Source organism: Prenolepis imparis, unplaced genomic scaffold (genome assembly GCF_030444845.1).
Source record: "Prenolepis imparis isolate NDT839.2.m4 unplaced genomic scaffold, iyPreImpa1.0 SCAF_12, whole genome shotgun sequence".
Lineage (NCBI taxonomy): Eukaryota > Metazoa > Arthropoda > Insecta > Hymenoptera > Formicidae > Prenolepis > Prenolepis imparis.
This window is the reverse complement of record NW_028141170.1, coordinates 11,885,483-11,904,566: the sequence shown is the minus strand read 5'-3', so window position 1 is coordinate 11,904,566 and position 19,084 is coordinate 11,885,483. Positions and strand designations below refer to the sequence as shown.

Sequence of the window (19,084 nt, the reverse complement as noted above, 5' to 3'; positions counted from 1 at the left end):
GATTTTCGAAATCGGAAATATAAAATTTTATCCCTTCTTTCTCTGTACAAAAAAAGTGGCAGTATTGTCTATCGATTAGAAACGAAAAAAAGAGAGAGAATCTTACATGTCGTTTGTATAAAATTGCCAGGATACCTTTTTCCTTTTTGTTGTTCAGTAAAAGCACACATTACTTTTCATAATTGACATCAAACGCAATTAATTTAAAACAATGTTGATTTTTAACCAATTGTAGTAAAACTCTTTACAAAAAATCACGATGACACATGCTAGCCTAATGGCGTGTAAATAAAAAATATAAAAATATATAAAAAATATAAAAAAATATTTTAAAAAATATAAAAAAATATAAATTAATTTTTTTGTCTCTGTTTTGCACCAACTTTTGATGCATCTCGCGATGCATGTTTGAAATCTTTGGTTATTCAAGGTAATTAATTTAACTGTTAATTGTAAAATGATCTCAAAGCTACCTAGATATAACCTGTCCCGTTCTTTTGCGTGACTTTCGCGGAATTTCCCACGTAAATTTCCCAGATATACGCTAGCGTACGATTATCTCGTATAATGACGACGTACTCTGCCTGTAATGAAATAGGAAATTGTATCCGCGCCTTTTAATAAAAATTTATGAGCTTCCCGTGTATTATTGCCATATATTTTCATGCAATACACATGTTGGATAAATAAAGCTTACATAAGATGACAATTTAACATTGTTTTGCATAATTTCACTATCAAAAAAAATAGTGTGATTTCTGGCGATAATTCTTTTGTAACAAACTTAATTAGAGATCACGTTTCTTGTGTGTGCAACATATGCACATTGTTACACGTTGATGCAAGTGTCCTTTCGGTTTCATAAATATCCATTCGTAGATACCACTTATTGCTGGAAATGGATTTATTCTTAAGGCTCCTGGGTGCTCACCGCGGCCATATTGAAATCGTGACGTCAGAAGCGAGAAATAACATGTTGAGATGTTTTAGATGCCATTTCTAAAATAATATATATATAATACATAAAAATATATTTGCATAAAATAATACGTAAGATCTCTTTAAGGCTCCTGGGTGCTCACCGCGGTCATATTGGATTGTGACGTCAGAAGCGAGAAAGCACACGCTGAAAATTCTTAGATGCCATTTTTTAATGAAAAGATATTTCAATTAAACAGCACTTCAGATGGCTTTAGCACACTCTTAAAAAACCCCGAAAACTATTCTTTTCCCTTTATAATCAATCAACAGCTGTAAAATGATCGAGATATCAGACTTTGACATGCGGAATGACTGCGCATGTGCAAAGACCAGACGGACTGGGCTTCATAATATTACATTTTACAGCTGTTGATTGATTATAAAGGGGAAAGGATAGTTTTCGGGGTTTTTTAAGAGTGTGCTAAAGCCATCTGAAGTGCTGTTTCATCGAAATATATTGTTATTTCGAAATGGCATCTAAGAAATTTTAGCGTGTGTTTTCTCGCCTCTGACGTCACGATTTCGACATGGTCGACAAGGAGCCAGGAGCCTTAATACACTTCTAAAAAATGCCGAAAACTATTCTTTTCTTTTGACAGTCAATCAACAACCGTAAAATGATCGAGATATCAGACTTTGACATGCGAAATGACTGCGCATGTGCAAAGACCAGACGGACTGGGCCTCGTAATATTACATTTTACAGCTGTTGATTGATTATAAAGGGAAAAGGATAGTTTTCGGCGTTTTTTAGAAGTGTCTTAAAGAGATCGTAAGTGTTATTTTATGCAAATATGTTTTTATTTAGAAATGGCATCTAAAAATTTTTAGCGTGTGTTTTCTCGCTTCTGACGTCACGATTCCGACATGGTTGGCAAGGTACCAGGAGAGCCTTAAATTATAAATTCTTTAAATATGTATTGTTTACATTTAAATAATATTAATATTTTGTATGTTTTTCCATCTCAGCAGTATTACGCGATGTAAGTATGTATGCAGTGCCGTAACTAGGTAGGGGCAACAGGGGCACTGGCCCAGGGCCCAGAATAAAGAGGGGGCCTTGAAATGAAACTGAACAAAAAATTGTTCAAATATAATAATATTTTCAATTTTTTAATTTTAAATTGGAGAAGAACGATTATCCAATTTTTCCATAATTTCGATTGAATATAATATTGTTAAAGATATTAATTATGATGATATAATCAATTAATTTGCTGCAATAAAAGCCAGAAAAGTTCAATTAAAATAATTATTTTTATTTATAAATATGAAATAAATATGATCTTATATATATCTTATCTTATTTCTTTTGTACAAATTATTTATAAACAATTGTTACATCGTTTTCGTTTTATTATTATTTTTCCTCCGAAATAATCAAGGGATTGAAAAATAAAACCTTGCTCAGGGCACATAAAAAGCTAGTTACGGCACTGTATGTATGTATGTATGTATGTATGTATGTATGTATGTATGTATGTATGTATGTATGTATGTATGTATGTATGTATGTATGTATGTATGCATGTATGTATGTATGCATGTATGTATGTATGTATGTATGTATGTATGTATGCATGAATGTATGTATGTATGTATGTATGTGCGTTACATATGAGGAAGTTTTCCAAGTAATTAAGAAGGAACATACATATACCTAGCACCCTCACAAGTTTCGCAAGTCTGTAAAGACTGAGGAGAAAAAATTTATTTGTCTACTACAAAAAAATAAATTTGCAAAACAAAAAAGAGAATGTAATATATTGTGAAATGACACTTTGTATTTCTGCCTTTAGGATTTCTAATGGGGAAAGAGAGAGAGAGAGAGAGAGAGAGAGAGAGAGAAAGAGAGAGAGAGAGAGAGGGAGGGAGGGAGGGAGGGAGGGAGGGAGGGAGGGAGGGAGGGAGGGAGGGAAAGAGAAAAAAGAAATTAAGAGATAAAATTATATTAGAGATAGACGCGGGAATATAGAGAGTAGTGTGCGAACTCACTCTTCGTTAATCGACTATCGTAACCAAGAGATAGCAAAAAAATGGAGAGAAAATATAATACGAGAAAGGAAATAATGCGAAATATGGTGCATAAAAATGTGATAACCAACTGAGCATTATCAACAATGGTCAATCAAAAACTGTTAAAAAGAGATTGTTAAACCTCATCTGCGCTATAATATATATACATATATATACTACTACTACTACTACTACTATAGGCCGATTCGATCGAGCGAACGAGTATGTGAATGGGAACGGGTGAAGCGGTTACAAGGAAAAAATATGAATGAAGTCATGCGGTAGTGACAATCGCGTACGGATTTACGTTTGGCGCGCATGCGTCCCCCATCTGTAATGTTGTACGTAGCACGTGCATCGCTTCATGCCATTCAGCGTGAGTAGCACCTAAAACTATGCAATGCGAACGGATAATCGCAGCGAAGGTGATATCGATGTTGGCTAGCATTGTACCAAATATCGCCCATGCTGCCATTTCACAAACGTATATTTTTTTCAAATTTATTTTGATTTTTGCAAATAATAGACGAAAATAATAGACGAATATAAATTCTTTTCTCAATCTTTACAGACGTGTGAACATTGCGGAAATTGAGTGGTGTGTGTGTATGTGTGTGGGGGGGGGGGAGGAGGAGGGTGGCCTTTCCCACAATTAAAATGATTTATTATTATGCGCACGTGATGATTACATTATTATGATGCATCGTGAAGATATATAATTATGTGTTACCAGTATAACGTCATCATATACATATAAATACATATTATAGATATAGAAAAGCGCGCGCTCTCTCCTTCCTTAAAAAATCCTGCACTGAAATTATTTATTTTTTTAATTTTAATACCTCAAGAGTAAAGAGAAACACATTTGCAAAGAGATTTAATTATTATTTTTAATCTTTAATAGTAATGTAACATTTTGCGCGTGACATAAGGTACTTCGATCCCTTTTCACGTATTTTTTTCACCTCACATGAAATTTTGTTCTAATAATAATATATTTAGTCGACATTTTTTTAATTATGTCTCCACACGCTGCCATATGTCTAGTAGAGTTTCGAATGTGGCCTGCAAGCCTATTCTGTAACTTTTTAACGCTTGGGTTATAATTATAACGCATGATTTACTAGAAAATTTATAATTTTATTGGTCCAAACCTAGTAAATCATGCGTTATAATTATAACGCAAGCGTTAAAAAGTTACAGAATAGGCCTGCTGATCTCTATTCTCAGTTTTCTTCGATGGTTAAATTCTAAATATAAAGTCGCGTGTCTCTCATCGACATACACACATATCTCGTTGTGTTTGAACCATTCGACGTAATGCTTGCTTTACTCGCCTTTTCTGGCATCGAAAATTATTGCGTCGATTCGAGCCAATTTTTTCGATTATCTGCGTGCACCTTAGAGCATATAGACATGGAGGGAGAATAGTATAATGTATGCTTTCCGGGAAACAAAAGTGTCCCCAAGATTGTGCGAGAGAGAAAGGTATAGTAATTCCTATTCGTTTTCTATACGCGTGCGCTAAATTAGCAGACATGAATGACAGCTCCAAATTTCTTTTAAAATAGATAACAACTGCATAGCAATAACAGTTGCTTGGAAACAACATTTGCGCACAGAAGACGAATAGGAACTTAAACCTTTCTCTCTCGCACATATGTTGTGAACACTTTCAGACCAGTATTCTCCCTCCATATTTATATCCTGTAAGGCGTGCACGCAAACGTGTGTATGTGTGTGTGTGTAAACGGAAAAAAAATTAAGAAAATTCTTAATAGATATTTATTAATACATATGATTGGATTTGTCTCGACCATTGAACTCTATACATACTGGAGTGAGCCATCGAAGAGTAGGGGTAACAAAAACAGGTCTAAAGGATATATAGATTTTGGTTTAGAAGCTATCTTTGTCAGACGTTTAATGATAGGTTGGTGCCATTATAATATGAAGTGAGACAGACTTGCCACCAAATATATCTCTTTTTCTGTGGTGTACATACAACGAGTTTGTTTAACCTAACTTCAACTCTACACTTCCATAGAAGAACTAATATAAACTAAAAGCAGACTGTAGCTCTGATGGCTCATTCCAGTATATATGTATAGAACTCAATGATCTCGACTTACAACTTTTGTTTAAAAAAATTGATTTTTATTTAAAAAAAAACTGACGATTAGTGAATTTTTCGAAAATGGCGCCATCTGTAAGGCTGGGTCTACAATAGGTGATTTAAGCCTTAAGCTTTAAGAAATTGACCAATCACGATCGAGTATTCTCATCGTACTTGACCGTGATTTGTCAATTTATTAAAGCTTAAGGCTTAAATCACCTATTGTAGATCCAGCCTAAACAAATTGATACCGTTGTCTTATGTCTTGTGTCCCTCTTAGGGTCTGAGCAGAATGACTGATTTATACTTTTAAGACAATGTTTTATGTTTTAAATCTTTGTCTTTAGTAACGCACAATACTGTTTTTTGTCTCAAATCTTAAACGTGTGTACAAAGTGTTACACTTTTTTTGTGCGTTACTAAAGACAAAGATTTAAAACATAAAACATTGTGTTAATAGTATAAATCAGTCATTCTGCTCAGACCCTTAGGCTGGGTTTACAATAGGTGATTTAAGCCCTAAGCTTTAAGAAATTGACCAATCACGATCGAGTATTCTCATCGTACTTGACTGTGATTTGTCAATTTATTAAAGCTTAAGGCTTAAATCACCTATTGTAGACCCAGCCTTAAAGTCAAACAACTTTTATCCGAAATATTTTTTGTAAAAGGCGTAGGAAAAAAGATATTTAATTATGCATTTTAACTCCTGTATGCATTTTAACTCGGAACGGATGGGAATATTACGAATGTTGTGTATGTTGCACATATGTATACGCATGTAAATATGAGCGCGCAAGCAAACTGTCAGGTTATGCGACAAGTTAGAAACATGTCTATAATCCATATATCTTATATATTCAGTATTAGTAATATGTATATAAAGTAATATAACTTGATTCGTGCCCATTAAGTACATAGCGCTATTCCTTATCAAAAAATAAGTCGAAAAGTCCTGATTAATTTTTTTTTATAACACTTAATAAAGGAGACACTTATTAGGCCGGTATTCATAGTCGGTTCTTATATTTAAGACTGTCTTAAGTACAATCTTAAGATGTGATTAACCAATCACAGAGCCGTATTTGCATCTTAAGATATTACTTAAGACGGTCTTGAAATGAGAACGGACTATGAATACCGGCCTTATTAGGGTCGATTGTTCCAACTTCTTGTTGTTGAAACTCTCTAAGTTTTATCCGATAGGTAGCATATTTTCGTCTCTTTTCAGATAAGTTCTAAAAAAGAGACGAAGATATGCTACCTGTCGGGTAAAACTTACCAAGAAGTTGGAACAATCGGCCCTTAAGGCCATTGCACGTACAAAAATTTTAGTCGTAATCGTAAAGCCGTAAGCAAATCATCCAATCATAGAGAAGAATTATCATAACGTAATAAGAATGCTTGACTGTGATTGGACGATTTGCTTACAGCCTTACTATTACGACTAAAATTTTTGTATGTGCAATGGCCTTTAATAAATTATTGAATAAAGTACGGCCAAACAGCGTCGAGTTTAAAGGCTATCGCACACAAAATGCATAGAACATAGACATAACATAGCATAAGCATAAGAAAGATATATGCAACTTACACAAATGTTCATAGACATAATGTAAAAGCACCTTAACCGCGAAATATTTGAATTTGACATATGTCAAATTATTTATTTTTAATAATTTTTATAAATGCCATTGACATGTGTCAAATTTAATGTCGTCCATAGAGATGTCAATGATGCAAAGAAAATGAAAAAAAACGAATAAATATGATATTTGATTGGCTGTACATACATAGACAATATGTATATACATAGGTGTCGTATGCATAGAAAGGACCCCGCATTAAACCACGTGAAAATGAGCTCCGGCGAAAATGGCTGAATTTGAAATATGTTGTACCTTTTGGGTCACTGAACAAATGTTTCCTCAGGCAAAATGTCAAAAAATGGTAAAATCCGCAAATGAACTTTTGGTTCAACCAAATACAGGTTATTAAAAAAAGAGTCATATTTTGAGAGCAGATAGTATTGATCAAAATAAAAAAAGTCTAACATGGGTCTTAAAATTAATATCTTCGAAGATATAGGCTCTTTCTATTTGGGCTTTTTCTTGTTGGTTGTGTCGCCTCTACAATACAAACAAAAAAGTATTTACTAGTTTTATTATATAGTTATTATAACCCAATGTTATAGTTATAACATTGGATTATAATAACAATAGTTTTATATCAGTATAAGATTATATTAAAAAGAGAGCGATAAAGTTTTGTTAGAGTGTACAATTTAATGGGTGAAACGTAATAGAAGCCTATTATTTTACACGGGAAATGGCAGATGATTTTTTTGTTATTCTTTTTTGTATTCTTTTGTTTATTGTATTGTAGAGGTGACACGATCAATAAGAAAAGAATAAAAAACTTAAATAAAAAGCCTGTATCTTCGAAAGTATTATGGAATTCATGTTAATTAAACTTTTTTTCTTGTTTTGATCAATACTATTTGTTCTCAAAATGTGATCTTTTGTTAACACCTTGTATATATCTTTTCTTCTACGCATTTGCTATTTTACTATTTTTTATTGTTTTGAAAAAGCAATATATATAGCAATAAAATTTATGCTCACTCCATTTGAGTTGATGTGAATTTTAATTTCTCATGCCAGAAAATATTTAACATGTTCGATATAAAATTATTATACATTATATATAGTGACGATATAATTAGAAAAAAGGGCTGATGTATATGTGGATTGTCAACAACGTAAAAAATGGTAACAAACTTTCCAAGTAGAGAGGAGCTCTTACAAAATCCTTATTCATCGTTACCAAGTAAATGAGGCAAAGAACCGCGATCTATAATTTTATTACAATTAGCTCCCATCGATATATTATATTACATAAATACAAATTCAAGCGCGCACGCATGGGCGCCCATGGAGGGGGGCAAGGAGGGGCATATGCCCCCCCTTGGATTTTAATATTTTAATTTTTTCAATTTAGAATAATTTTATAATTGTCAACCAAATAATTTTTTGTTTGAAATTTATAACATAAATATATATCGAAATAATGTGGTGTGTGTGCACTACACACACACACACACGCACGCACACCTGAGTATATGTACACTCTGCCCCCCCTAGAAAAAAGTTATAAGGGCGCCCATGCGCACACGCGCACACACACACGCGCGCGCGCGCACACACACACACACACACACACACACACAACAACACACACACGTACATAAACACAGAATAGGCACAGTAAATACACACAGTAGCGACACTGAGCTGTCGGCACCTTTGATGTAGTTGTCCCAAGTCACATTGGGTCATATTGAAAATTGTACTCCGCTTAAATTTGAATGCTCAGAGTAAAATGTAAAGTTAATTTTTATATAAATAAATAAATAGAATGTTAATTTTTATATTAGAAATAAATATTTTTAATATCATACATCTTTTCGGATTATCATTTACAGGTTATAATATCGTACATATGGGCGCAGCCATATCTTCAAATAATGTACGATCGACACATGCGTACTGAAAATTTGAGTTTCACATAGAACAAAGAAGTGACGCTACTGCGTATACTTATACTGTGGAATAGGGCTAATAAGAGTCAATAAAGTTGTTTTTAAATTTATTCAAATTTATTTAAATTAAATAATAATAGGTGCAACAAAATTATTTTTAAATTCCTCTATATTTAGTTTGCAAAATATATAGAAGAATTTAAAAATAACTTTATTGCACCTAATACTTGTGCTTGACTCTTCTTAATAAGCCTTAGTGCCTATTACGGTTCTTTGGGTGAATTTGCTCACGAGATAAAAATTACATAAGTGAGAGATTCACTAGATTATCTACGATTTCATTTGTCGAAATCTAATGAATCTCACTTTTGTAATTTTCATCTCGTGAGCAAACTCACCCAAAGAACCGTAATAGGCACCCTTGTATAGAAATCGGTCAGAGTCCTCGATCCGAGAAAGAATTATTAAAACTCGAATCGTGGACACAGGCAACTCGAATTAATATCTTGAATAGAAATCTCGTACAGAAAAATGCGTCCTGTCCCATTTTTCCGTACTAGTTGCTAGATTTATATCCATTTAATTTCTTGTTGTCAACATTATTACTTTATAAATAGCTAGTCAATGTTGATGAACGTGACGTTAGACAATAGAAATGTAATTTTCATAACGTTTAATAATTTTTTTTTGTTAATTTTTACATACCCTAGTACCCGTTGTCGCGCATGTCATGTTTTTGATTGACGCGAAAGAAAGCAGTCCACTAGAATCATAATTGCAAGGAAAATAATCGTGAATAACCTACGGTTTCTAGATTGGAGGAAGCCACAATATATTCTCATGCAAATATAAGAGTACAGTCGTAATTGATCGCTTTTCGCGGAAAAACAGGCTGACGTTTCCCAACCACGCGAACTGCACGATAATGAGAGAAAAATTACAAAATGGAGAAATTCTGTGTGAGAGACTCCGGAACACGATGTAAGCGACGGTCGCGAAAGAACCGGACGGAGATAAAGCGATGATTGTGCGTAGCGCATACGTAGATTGCATGAATACCTACAATTGCGTAAGTAGAACGATCCTTTCGGGGTCATTGTTTCTATACCTCTGTAAAAAAAAAGCCGACTTATAATATATCATATTATCCGACCAACGCATCGGACGAGAAAAGCAGAGATTCTGATTGTTTCAAATTTATGATATATTTTCCATATATATATATTAGGGTGGTCGTTAAATGGAAGATCATGTTGGATGGTCATAAATCAGCTCCAAATGTAGAAAAAATAATTCTCTAATTTTTTCAGATTTTTATTTTCAGCTCTGAGTCTCCCTGTTTGCACGTGGATTTTTTCCATTTAAAAAGTACCAATTTATTAGTAATTTTTAGATTAAAATTAGAATCAACAAACCTGATTTAAATAAGTTTCGCTGAGGTATAGCATGAAATTGTATACGGGGTATTTCATTCGAGTTGTGTGTTATGTTATATCAATTCATTTATTTATTTATTTATATGTTATTTAAATATTATTTATATGATACTTTTTAATAATTTGAAAAAAATACTAATTTACTTCAGTTCTAGATGGAGTCAGCTGCAAAAGTAGTGAACAAAATTATTCAATTTTTCATAAAAGATAGTCAAAAATCGTATATGGGCTATTCCACACGAGTCGTGGGTGTTTTTAATTCAGTTAATTATTTTTTATCCATTTTTCAAGCAATATAACGACGTATTTTATATTTTTTTGAATCTTCCTTGAACTTTAAATATTTTCGACTATATAGGAAAAAGATGTGTAGGGAATTTCATTCCAGTGCTCAATGATTAAGCGCAAATTTTCGATAATTTTTTTTTTTTTTTAGAAAAAAATTGATAACAAAAAAAAATTGATGACAGAAGCAGTTGCAGAACTGCGGTGTTAAGATATTAAGCTCTCATGTGAAATACCTAAAACAAAAGCCCAATGTATCATCAGGACTACCAATAAAAGAAAATAAGCTGTATTAAAAAAGAATACAAAAAAAAAATTATATCTTCAACAAAAAAAATCAATGGAAAATAATAAATTAATCGATATATTGATTACTCCGTAAAATAATAATTTAAATTTTTTCACTCGATTTGTGTGTAGTATAACACACACAACTCGAGTGAAATACCTCATATACGATGTTTTACTATTTTCACGGCAATGAAACGTATTTCATAAAATGTCGCTATTTTAGACTAGAACTAACTTAAATAAATATTTTTTAAATGAAAAAGAAAATTACGTGCCAACAGGGAGACTCAGGACTCAAAATAAAAATCTGAAAAAATTAGAGATTTTTTTTTTTCACATTTAAAGCCGATTTACGACTATCCAACATTAAAATTCTGAAAAAACCCTTATAACGACCACCCTAATATATATATATATATATATATATATATATATATAAATAAATCTATATAAGGAATCAATTGATATAAAGAAAACACAGTTATTTAAAAAAAAGTATGTAATTTGCAACATATGCAGCTACGTATTTTTTCTTAAAAGTACTATATGTTTTCTTTTTACCAATTAATTTGATTAGTCTCATTATTCCGTGCATGAATAAAGTCCTAAGATAAAAAAAAAGATTACCGAAAACTGAATATTTTACAAGATATTTTGTATTTTATGTCAAAGAAAATATTGTAAACTTTAAGCTTTATAACTCAAAAAGTACTTAATGAAAAAATACTTTATTATAGTGTTTTGGAGAACTTTTGAAATAAAAGCTACAAGAATATGTAATGAAAAATAGGGAGTTCAATTTAAGAAATTGAAGATAACCCCATGATGTGACCTTTAAATGACTATCCAAAGTCAAACCAATGGTATATCTTATGTCCTCCTCAAAGTCATAAACCTTTTGTCTGAAACATTTTTTTGAAGAAATTTTTCTTTTAGATATTCGCATGTATTGAATAAAATGGTCTACCTTGGGTGTATATATACAGGGTGTCCTATGACTCGAGGTCCATCAATGACATATATATATATAGACGAAGCATTCCATCTGTGGAGTGAAGCCGGAAATTGGCAGAATACGACAGAGTGAGATAGTTGTTTTGACACTCTTCTTTCTCACTCTATCGTACAGAAAAGAATGTGGCCGCCCTCTAGCTGTCATGACAGCCAAAAGATAGAGTGAGAAAGAAGAGTGTCAAAACCACTATCTCACTCTGTCGTATTCTGTCAATTTTCGGCTTCACTCGCTGCTACAGTAAAAGTATAGGAATGCTTGGTCTATATATACCGGGTGTCCCATTTTAAAGGACCCACTCAAATATCTCAGAAACACTGCGTTAAATCGAAAAATGTTTCCTACAAAAGTTGTAGGGTTTCGAGGGGGACATAACATAGTAATATTCATATGACCTTGGGCGGCGCCTCCAAGGTCAAGTGAAGGTGAGAATGAATTTTTTAAATGGAAATCCATATTTTTTATTATAACATCTTTTTCTACTAATTAATTTGAACAACTTTTATCTGAAGCATTTTTTATTTTCCTAATATTTTTTCTTCTTTTCAAAATTTATTCTCACCTTTATTTGATCTTGGAGACGCCGCCCAAGGTCATATGAATATTACTATGTTATGTCCCCCTCGAAACCCTACAACTTTTGTAGGAAACATTTTTCGATTTAACGCAGTGTTTCTGACAATGAGATATTTGAGTGGGTCCTTTAAAATGGGACACCTGGTATACGTCATTGAGATCCATACATTAAGGGCGTGTTATTGTGACTATATTTGAAATATTTTCTGTCAGTCTGGTATTATTTACATTTTTTGTCAGTCAATAGTTTATACAGAACAATATCTCGCAATAGAGATAAACTTGTGAACAAAATTATGGATACGGCAACGCAAATAAGAAATTCTCCTGGCATATATAGTGGAGCGAGCTGTTAAATTACTTTTATGCAGAGCAAGATTTTGCATCTGTAGGAGATAAATTTGAACAGAATTTGTAATACATTTATAATTTTTAGTAATTTATTAAACAAACAAATTAAATTAAATATCTTTTTTCTTTCTTTTTTCAAATATTCACATCAACTTTTAATGGTTGTAGTTCTGTTAGGAAGCATTTTCGGACAGATATATATATATTGCTGTAATTTCGCGATACTTGAGCATAATATAAAAAGGTAGAAGAGAGGTAAAAGTTCTCTTGTCAAAGTTCAAATAGTCATACGTTCAACAGAGATTTTGATCCAATCGAGGAACAGTGCATAAAATACGCGCGGAGATCATCTGCTGCATCTATTCTGTCACGACAATATAACGAACACAAAGGTTTTAGAATATACTAAACCAAATAAAAAAAATATATAAAAAATAATAGAAATTGAATGCATTGCTTAATATGAATTTTAATGCAAGGAACTGTGTTTTTCCGCGCCTATGCGCATTATGTAAACGGAGAATGATCATATCGTGAACTATGAAAAGAAATAAGAAAGTGGGAAAAAGGATCTTATCGTTCTTCGCATAAGTTTCCATTCTCAGCACTGTTCGATTGTCTCCTACCTGAAAGTATAACCGTATCAAGCTATAAACAATTCTTTACAACATTTTCAAAAGTGAGAAACTCCGTGAGAATGTTTGACTAGCTTGTATAATTACTGACTAGACTAATTCTAATATAAAATGCTGCATTGCTAAAATATATAGTGTTCTTCGTTAATTAATAACATGATGACGTGTGTCTACTTACATTTAATATATAGACTATATTAATTTAGAGTATAAATTTATTTATTTATACAGTGTTATTTATTATATAGTAAATGTTTAAAATGTTCTCCGGAACGATTTATGTCGAAGAATTATATATACAAGAATGTAGAACTATTCCTGCATATACCTGCCAAAATTTTCGTTTAAAGTTTAAAAATCATCTTTATTATTATTATTCAACAAATTCCGGAGAACATTTTGAGTATTTGCTATAATAAATAACACTGTATAATAAATAAATTGTACTGTAAATTATATTTTTGTATCTAAAAATTTTTTTATACCTAAAACTTTCAAGTACGATTTCTCGAAAAATATTCACTCAAATTAAAAGAAAAGAAATACGGTTATAAAGAAAATCAAATGACCTTTAAAATGATATGCCATTCAACCCCTATTTCCATTTAACATTTTTAAAGGAATAACCATATCCCTACGAGGGAGATGAAGCAATAACGCGTTGCATTTATCGTACTTATACTTCTTCCTCGAAAACAAAATTGACCTCTTTTGGCATTTTTCACAAAAATTAGTCACTTACAAAATAAACAGAATGGAAACTTTTAAAATAAACACCCTGTATACATTGCTGTAAGGGCTCAGATACAATAAAAGGAATAAAAAAAAATATGGAATTAAACGTAAAACATTGTATAATTGAACCCAGAGACTAAGCATTAAAGATTAAGAAAGATTAAGATTAAGAAATTGAAAATTAAAGCTTAAAAATGAAAATTTCACTAATCAAAACAAAAAATCTAAAATTTCTTTGTCGATTTAAAACTTCAAAGAGTTTAGGCCGGGTCTACATAAGTCGTAGAATCGTAGATCGTAAGAAAATTGACCAACCACAGTCGATTGATCAATTTTCTTACAATCTACAATCTACACTATTCTTAGATATGCTTTTTAAAATACGATTTAAAATATGATTTTTGAAATAATCGACTGTGGTTGGTCAATTTTCTTACGATCTACAATTCTACGACTTATGTAGACCCGGCCTTAGGCCCATTCTACAATGACATATATATATATATAGACGAAGCATTCCTATCTTTGACTATATAAATATGGACTGCCAGTTACCCCCACTTTTCCTATATGGACAATGCTAAAGAAAGAATACAACATTGATTTGATATATTGCGATATATTGCGAGAGTTAGGCCCCGCCACGATGACCAAAAAGCAGGAATTTCAAACACATCAAGGTTATATATTCAACGAAATCTTTGAGTCAAAGATAAAAATAAAATACATTATTATAATATTATTATTTGAATAAATAAGAGATAATGATAAAAAAACAAGTATAAAATCATGAAAATCGTAAAATACAATATTTATTCATATAATCTACTGTCCCTTAAACGAAACGGTTTTTGTACATATGTATGTACGACGGCAGTTCGATAAGTCAGTGACTTTTACAAGATATGGCACTCAAATCGCAATCTAATTTTATTTCTGATATTTACCATCTTATTTAAGTATACACACCAAGTTTCAAGTAGATCTGTCAAATAGAAATTTTTTGACAGCGTTCTAAAGCGGATAAGTTTGTGTTTTTTGCTAAAATGGAAAAAAGTGAATTTCGTGTGCTAATAAAACATTACTTTTTGCGTGGAAAAACCATTAAGGAAACTGAAGAAAAGCTAAAAAAGTATTATGGGGACTCTGCTCCGTCGCATGGAATGGTTCACAAGTGGTTCACTGAATTTCGTTGTGGTCGTACAAGCACGAATGATGCTGAGCGCCCGGGACGTCCGAATGAGGTCACAACTGAAGAAACAGTCAATAAAATCCATGATATTGTATTGGACGACCGTCGAGTGAAGATACGCGAGATAGCCAAGATGGTAAACATCTCAAACGAACGTGTTTTTAATATCTTGCATAAACATTTGAGCATGAAGAAGCTGTCGGCCAGATGGGTGCTGCGCTTGCTCACAATCGACCAAAAACCACAACGAAATTTTTACTTAACTTTTAAGTATTCTAATATGATTAATTTAATTAATTCATACTTATGGTTTTCTAATATATCTAATTCTAAAATGTTTCAAAATTTGTAAAAATTATATTTAAATTTAAAATTTAAGTTTCTAAAAACATCACTTACAATCCGCATATTTACATTTTTACATTTTAATTTATTTTGTAATTTGTACATGTTAAAAGAGAGAGGCGAAAGACTTATCCAGTTCTGTATTGATAACAGCTTTACAATAGCAAACACGGTCTTCCAACAACACATAAGGAAACTGTATACCTGGAGGTCACACCAGACAAACATAGTAAAAACCAAATCGACTATATTCTAATTTGTAACCGGTGAAGATCAACCATACTTTCGACGAAGACACTCCCTGGAGCTGACTGTGGCACAGACCACAGGCTACTGACATGCAAGCTCAAAGTGAAGACAAAGGTCTGCAGGAGAGCTACAAGAGGAGATAGACTGCCTCCGATAGTTGACCGGGCTGCTTTCGCTGACAAGCTGGACGAGGAAATTGCGTCAATGAATAGGGAAGAATTTGCAACTCCAGATGACTTGTGGACCCGTTTCAGAGACGCGACCACGGCCTCCCTACTTGAAACACAGCGGTCGAAGGAGTACGCAAGAAGCCGTGCCTGGATCTCTGCCAATACCTTCCAGATAATAGAAAGGAGAAGGAAGTTGCTGGCAATTGGCTTAAACAACACCAGAACGATGGATGAATATCGCAAGCTATTATCATCCATACAAAGAAATTGCAGGAGAGACAAAAACAACTTTCTAAATAACATCTACACAGAGATTCAAAATCATGCGGATCGCCTCCAATCCAGAGATGTGTTCCTCAAGATAAAACAGATCACGCGCAAATTTACACCCCATACTTGGTCTGTCTATGACGAGCATGGGATCTTGGTCACAGATGTCGACAACGTAATGAAGGTCTGGAGGAGATACTGCGAGGGACTATATGCGGAGAATGAATTGATGACAGACGGTCGCCAAGGAGAGTATGAACAGGAACCGTACGAACAGGGGTACTTTCCGATTCATGCATGATGCGCATGAAGTGACAGAAAATGTATAATATGCGTGACATAACTATAGATTTTCTGTCACTTCATGCGCATCATGCGTGAATCGGAAAGTACCCCAGGAATCGTACATCCTAAGAGAAGAGGTAGAGAGAGAGCTATAAGGAAATTAGCCAACAACAAGGCTGCTGGGGTGGACCGTATTGCTGCGGAGGTGTTCAAAGCGATGGGGCCTGCCGGAATAGAGCGCGTCCACCGCATCTGCCAAAAGGCAGATATGGACTACTACGATATGGCCCAGGGAGGGACTACTTCGATGATAATTCCACTCCACAAAAAAGGTCCAACTAACAGATGAAGGAGAGGGAGAATTATCGCCTAATAGCGCTCATCACACATGCTAGCAAAATCCTGTTATATGTCATACATAGTAGATTACAGGCATTCACCAACTGAATTACAATAATTCAATCTTCAATGTCACTGTAAGTATGTACACGATAGAATATAGAATTGGATAACTAAAAAAACATTGGATACTAAAATACGCATCATTGAATGATAATAATAATACTTACATTTGTTCACAAAATATAATAACACTTCAAATTACATACTACATTTCAAAATGCACACTCTTAAAACTAAATCTACGTATAATAAAACATAAACCGCAAAAATCGAAATCCTCACAAATCGTCTACTACATTCAACAGTCAAAAATATACTGTACTGTGCCTGGTATAGAACAGTGATGCCAGAAACTGACTCCGGTAGAACATGCACAAACGCGAATGCGTATACATGTGCTGCGCAGTACGACCAAGCGTCCGCCGCCGCGCGCCGCGGAGCGCGTCCTGCAGTACAAATTAATTTATTCCATACAGATGGGATCAAATGACCATTCTAAAAAAATATTATTTTTATAGAAAATAAAACGAAGAATACGATGGTATTTTTTACATTTTTAAACTGATGGCCTCGAGTAGTAAAATGATTTTAAATACTTTAATTGTTTATAATAATTACAAGTTAACAACAAATATAATAATAATCGACATTAAAATGAAGATAATTCTATTACCTTGAAAATGAGCCTAAATTGAACTCTATACGATGAATAGAAGCGGAGTTATCGCGATTTAAATAGGGGCATAATCGGCGAGTTTTCAAAATTTTAACCGTCTATTTTTTCGAAAATATTGACGAAAAAAAAATGCCAAAATACGTGTTGGCTTATTTTGTATAAGAAACAAGTAAAAAATTTTTAAAGCAAATAAAAAATGTTACCCCATTTTAGGTGTTCGATTTGTAAAAGAATGTCTCATATGCGGATGACACACTGCTAATTGCCAAGAGCGAAGTGCGCTATTGTATATACTGTGGTATTGAAGACCAGATATGGGATACAGAAATATATGATCTATTACTTGGAGATGAGACAGATTTAAGCGATGAAATACAAACAGCTTTGTATCATTTAACAGGTGCATTATTATATAAGATCAAGAAAAACTTTAAAATTTGCGATCATTGTTTTAATAACCCAGATAGCAAAATGTTAGCAGCATGTCGGCAGTATGACAGCAGATCTAATCATGACTTTACAGCAGATTCCTATCCACTGTGTCCGCAATTGATGATATTCTGCTAGCATAGTTAGTAAGCAAAATCTGACAGCAGATTGGCGGCAGAAACCGAGCAGATCTGCACATATAGTTTAATGGCAGATTGGCAGCAGAAACCGAACAGATCTGTCAAACGCAATCTAATAGCAGATTGGCGGCAGAAATCGAGCAGGATCTGCACAATTCCTTGCCATTTGAATATATAAGTATAATAAAATTCAATATTTTTCGATGAATATAACAGATGCATAAGACGTGTTATCCGCTACTTATAATTTTTTTTTCATAAATATGATATTTAATGTATAACATATTATATTGTATGTAGTTATATCTCACATAGCAATTTTAAATGTTCAATTTAATCTATTAATTAAATTAATAAAATAAATTGTAAAAATAATTTAATTTATATAATTTATAAAATTTAAGATATAATTTATATGAGAAATAAATTCTGCTTTATGCTTTAAATAGAAAGTAAATGGATAATTTTTCATGTATATCCTATTGATTCTAATAAGTTTAATATTCTCATGTTAGACTTGTCAGATATCAAAAATTAAACTGATAGAAAAATATACTTTTGATCTTTTATTAATAGCCACGACTTGCAGACTTTATATCTATTTTTAACAGAAATTTGATTGCGAGAAAATACATCACATAGCGGTAGGTGAAGGAACTATTAAATAACTGCAAAATGCAGATCCTGTTGTCAATTTGCCATCAGATTGTGCGCGCGCAAATCTTGCTCGATTTCTGCCGTCAATCTGACACCAAACTGCGTTACGCAAATCCTGCTCGGTTTCTACTACCAATCTGCTATGATAATTCTATACAAATCCTGCTTGATTTCTGCTACTGACTTGCTGCCAAATTATGTCAGCAGATTTTATAACATTTCTGCCAACGTTCTGCTATCATTATCTGATATAACAAGTTTTGTATAAAATCTGCAGTTTTTTTGCTGGCA

The 19,084-nt window shown here is 32.9% G+C and overlaps 1 protein-coding gene across 1 annotated transcript; it reads left to right on the top strand.

The window, feature by feature from the left end:
• The first annotated feature begins 14,435 nt into the window (after positions 1 to 14,435).
• On the top strand, positions 14,436 to 18,368 carry LOC145944104 (uncharacterized). Its single transcript, XM_083052152.1, has 2 exons — positions 14,436 to 16,965; positions 17,781 to 18,368. Exon 1 carries the CDS (start codon positions 15,969 to 15,971, stop codon positions 16,503 to 16,505), a length of 537 nt encoding a protein of 178 aa, XP_082908278.1. The 5' UTR covers positions 14,436 to 15,968; the 3' UTR covers positions 16,506 to 16,965; positions 17,781 to 18,368.
• The last annotated feature ends 716 nt before the right edge of the window (positions 18,369 to 19,084 follow it).

Bases quoted from the DNA above. Each gene is read 5' to 3' on its own strand.
- LOC145944104 (XM_083052152.1), top strand. From the start codon at position 15,969: ATGAATAGGGAAGAATTTGCAACTCCAGATGACTTGTGGACCCGTTTC.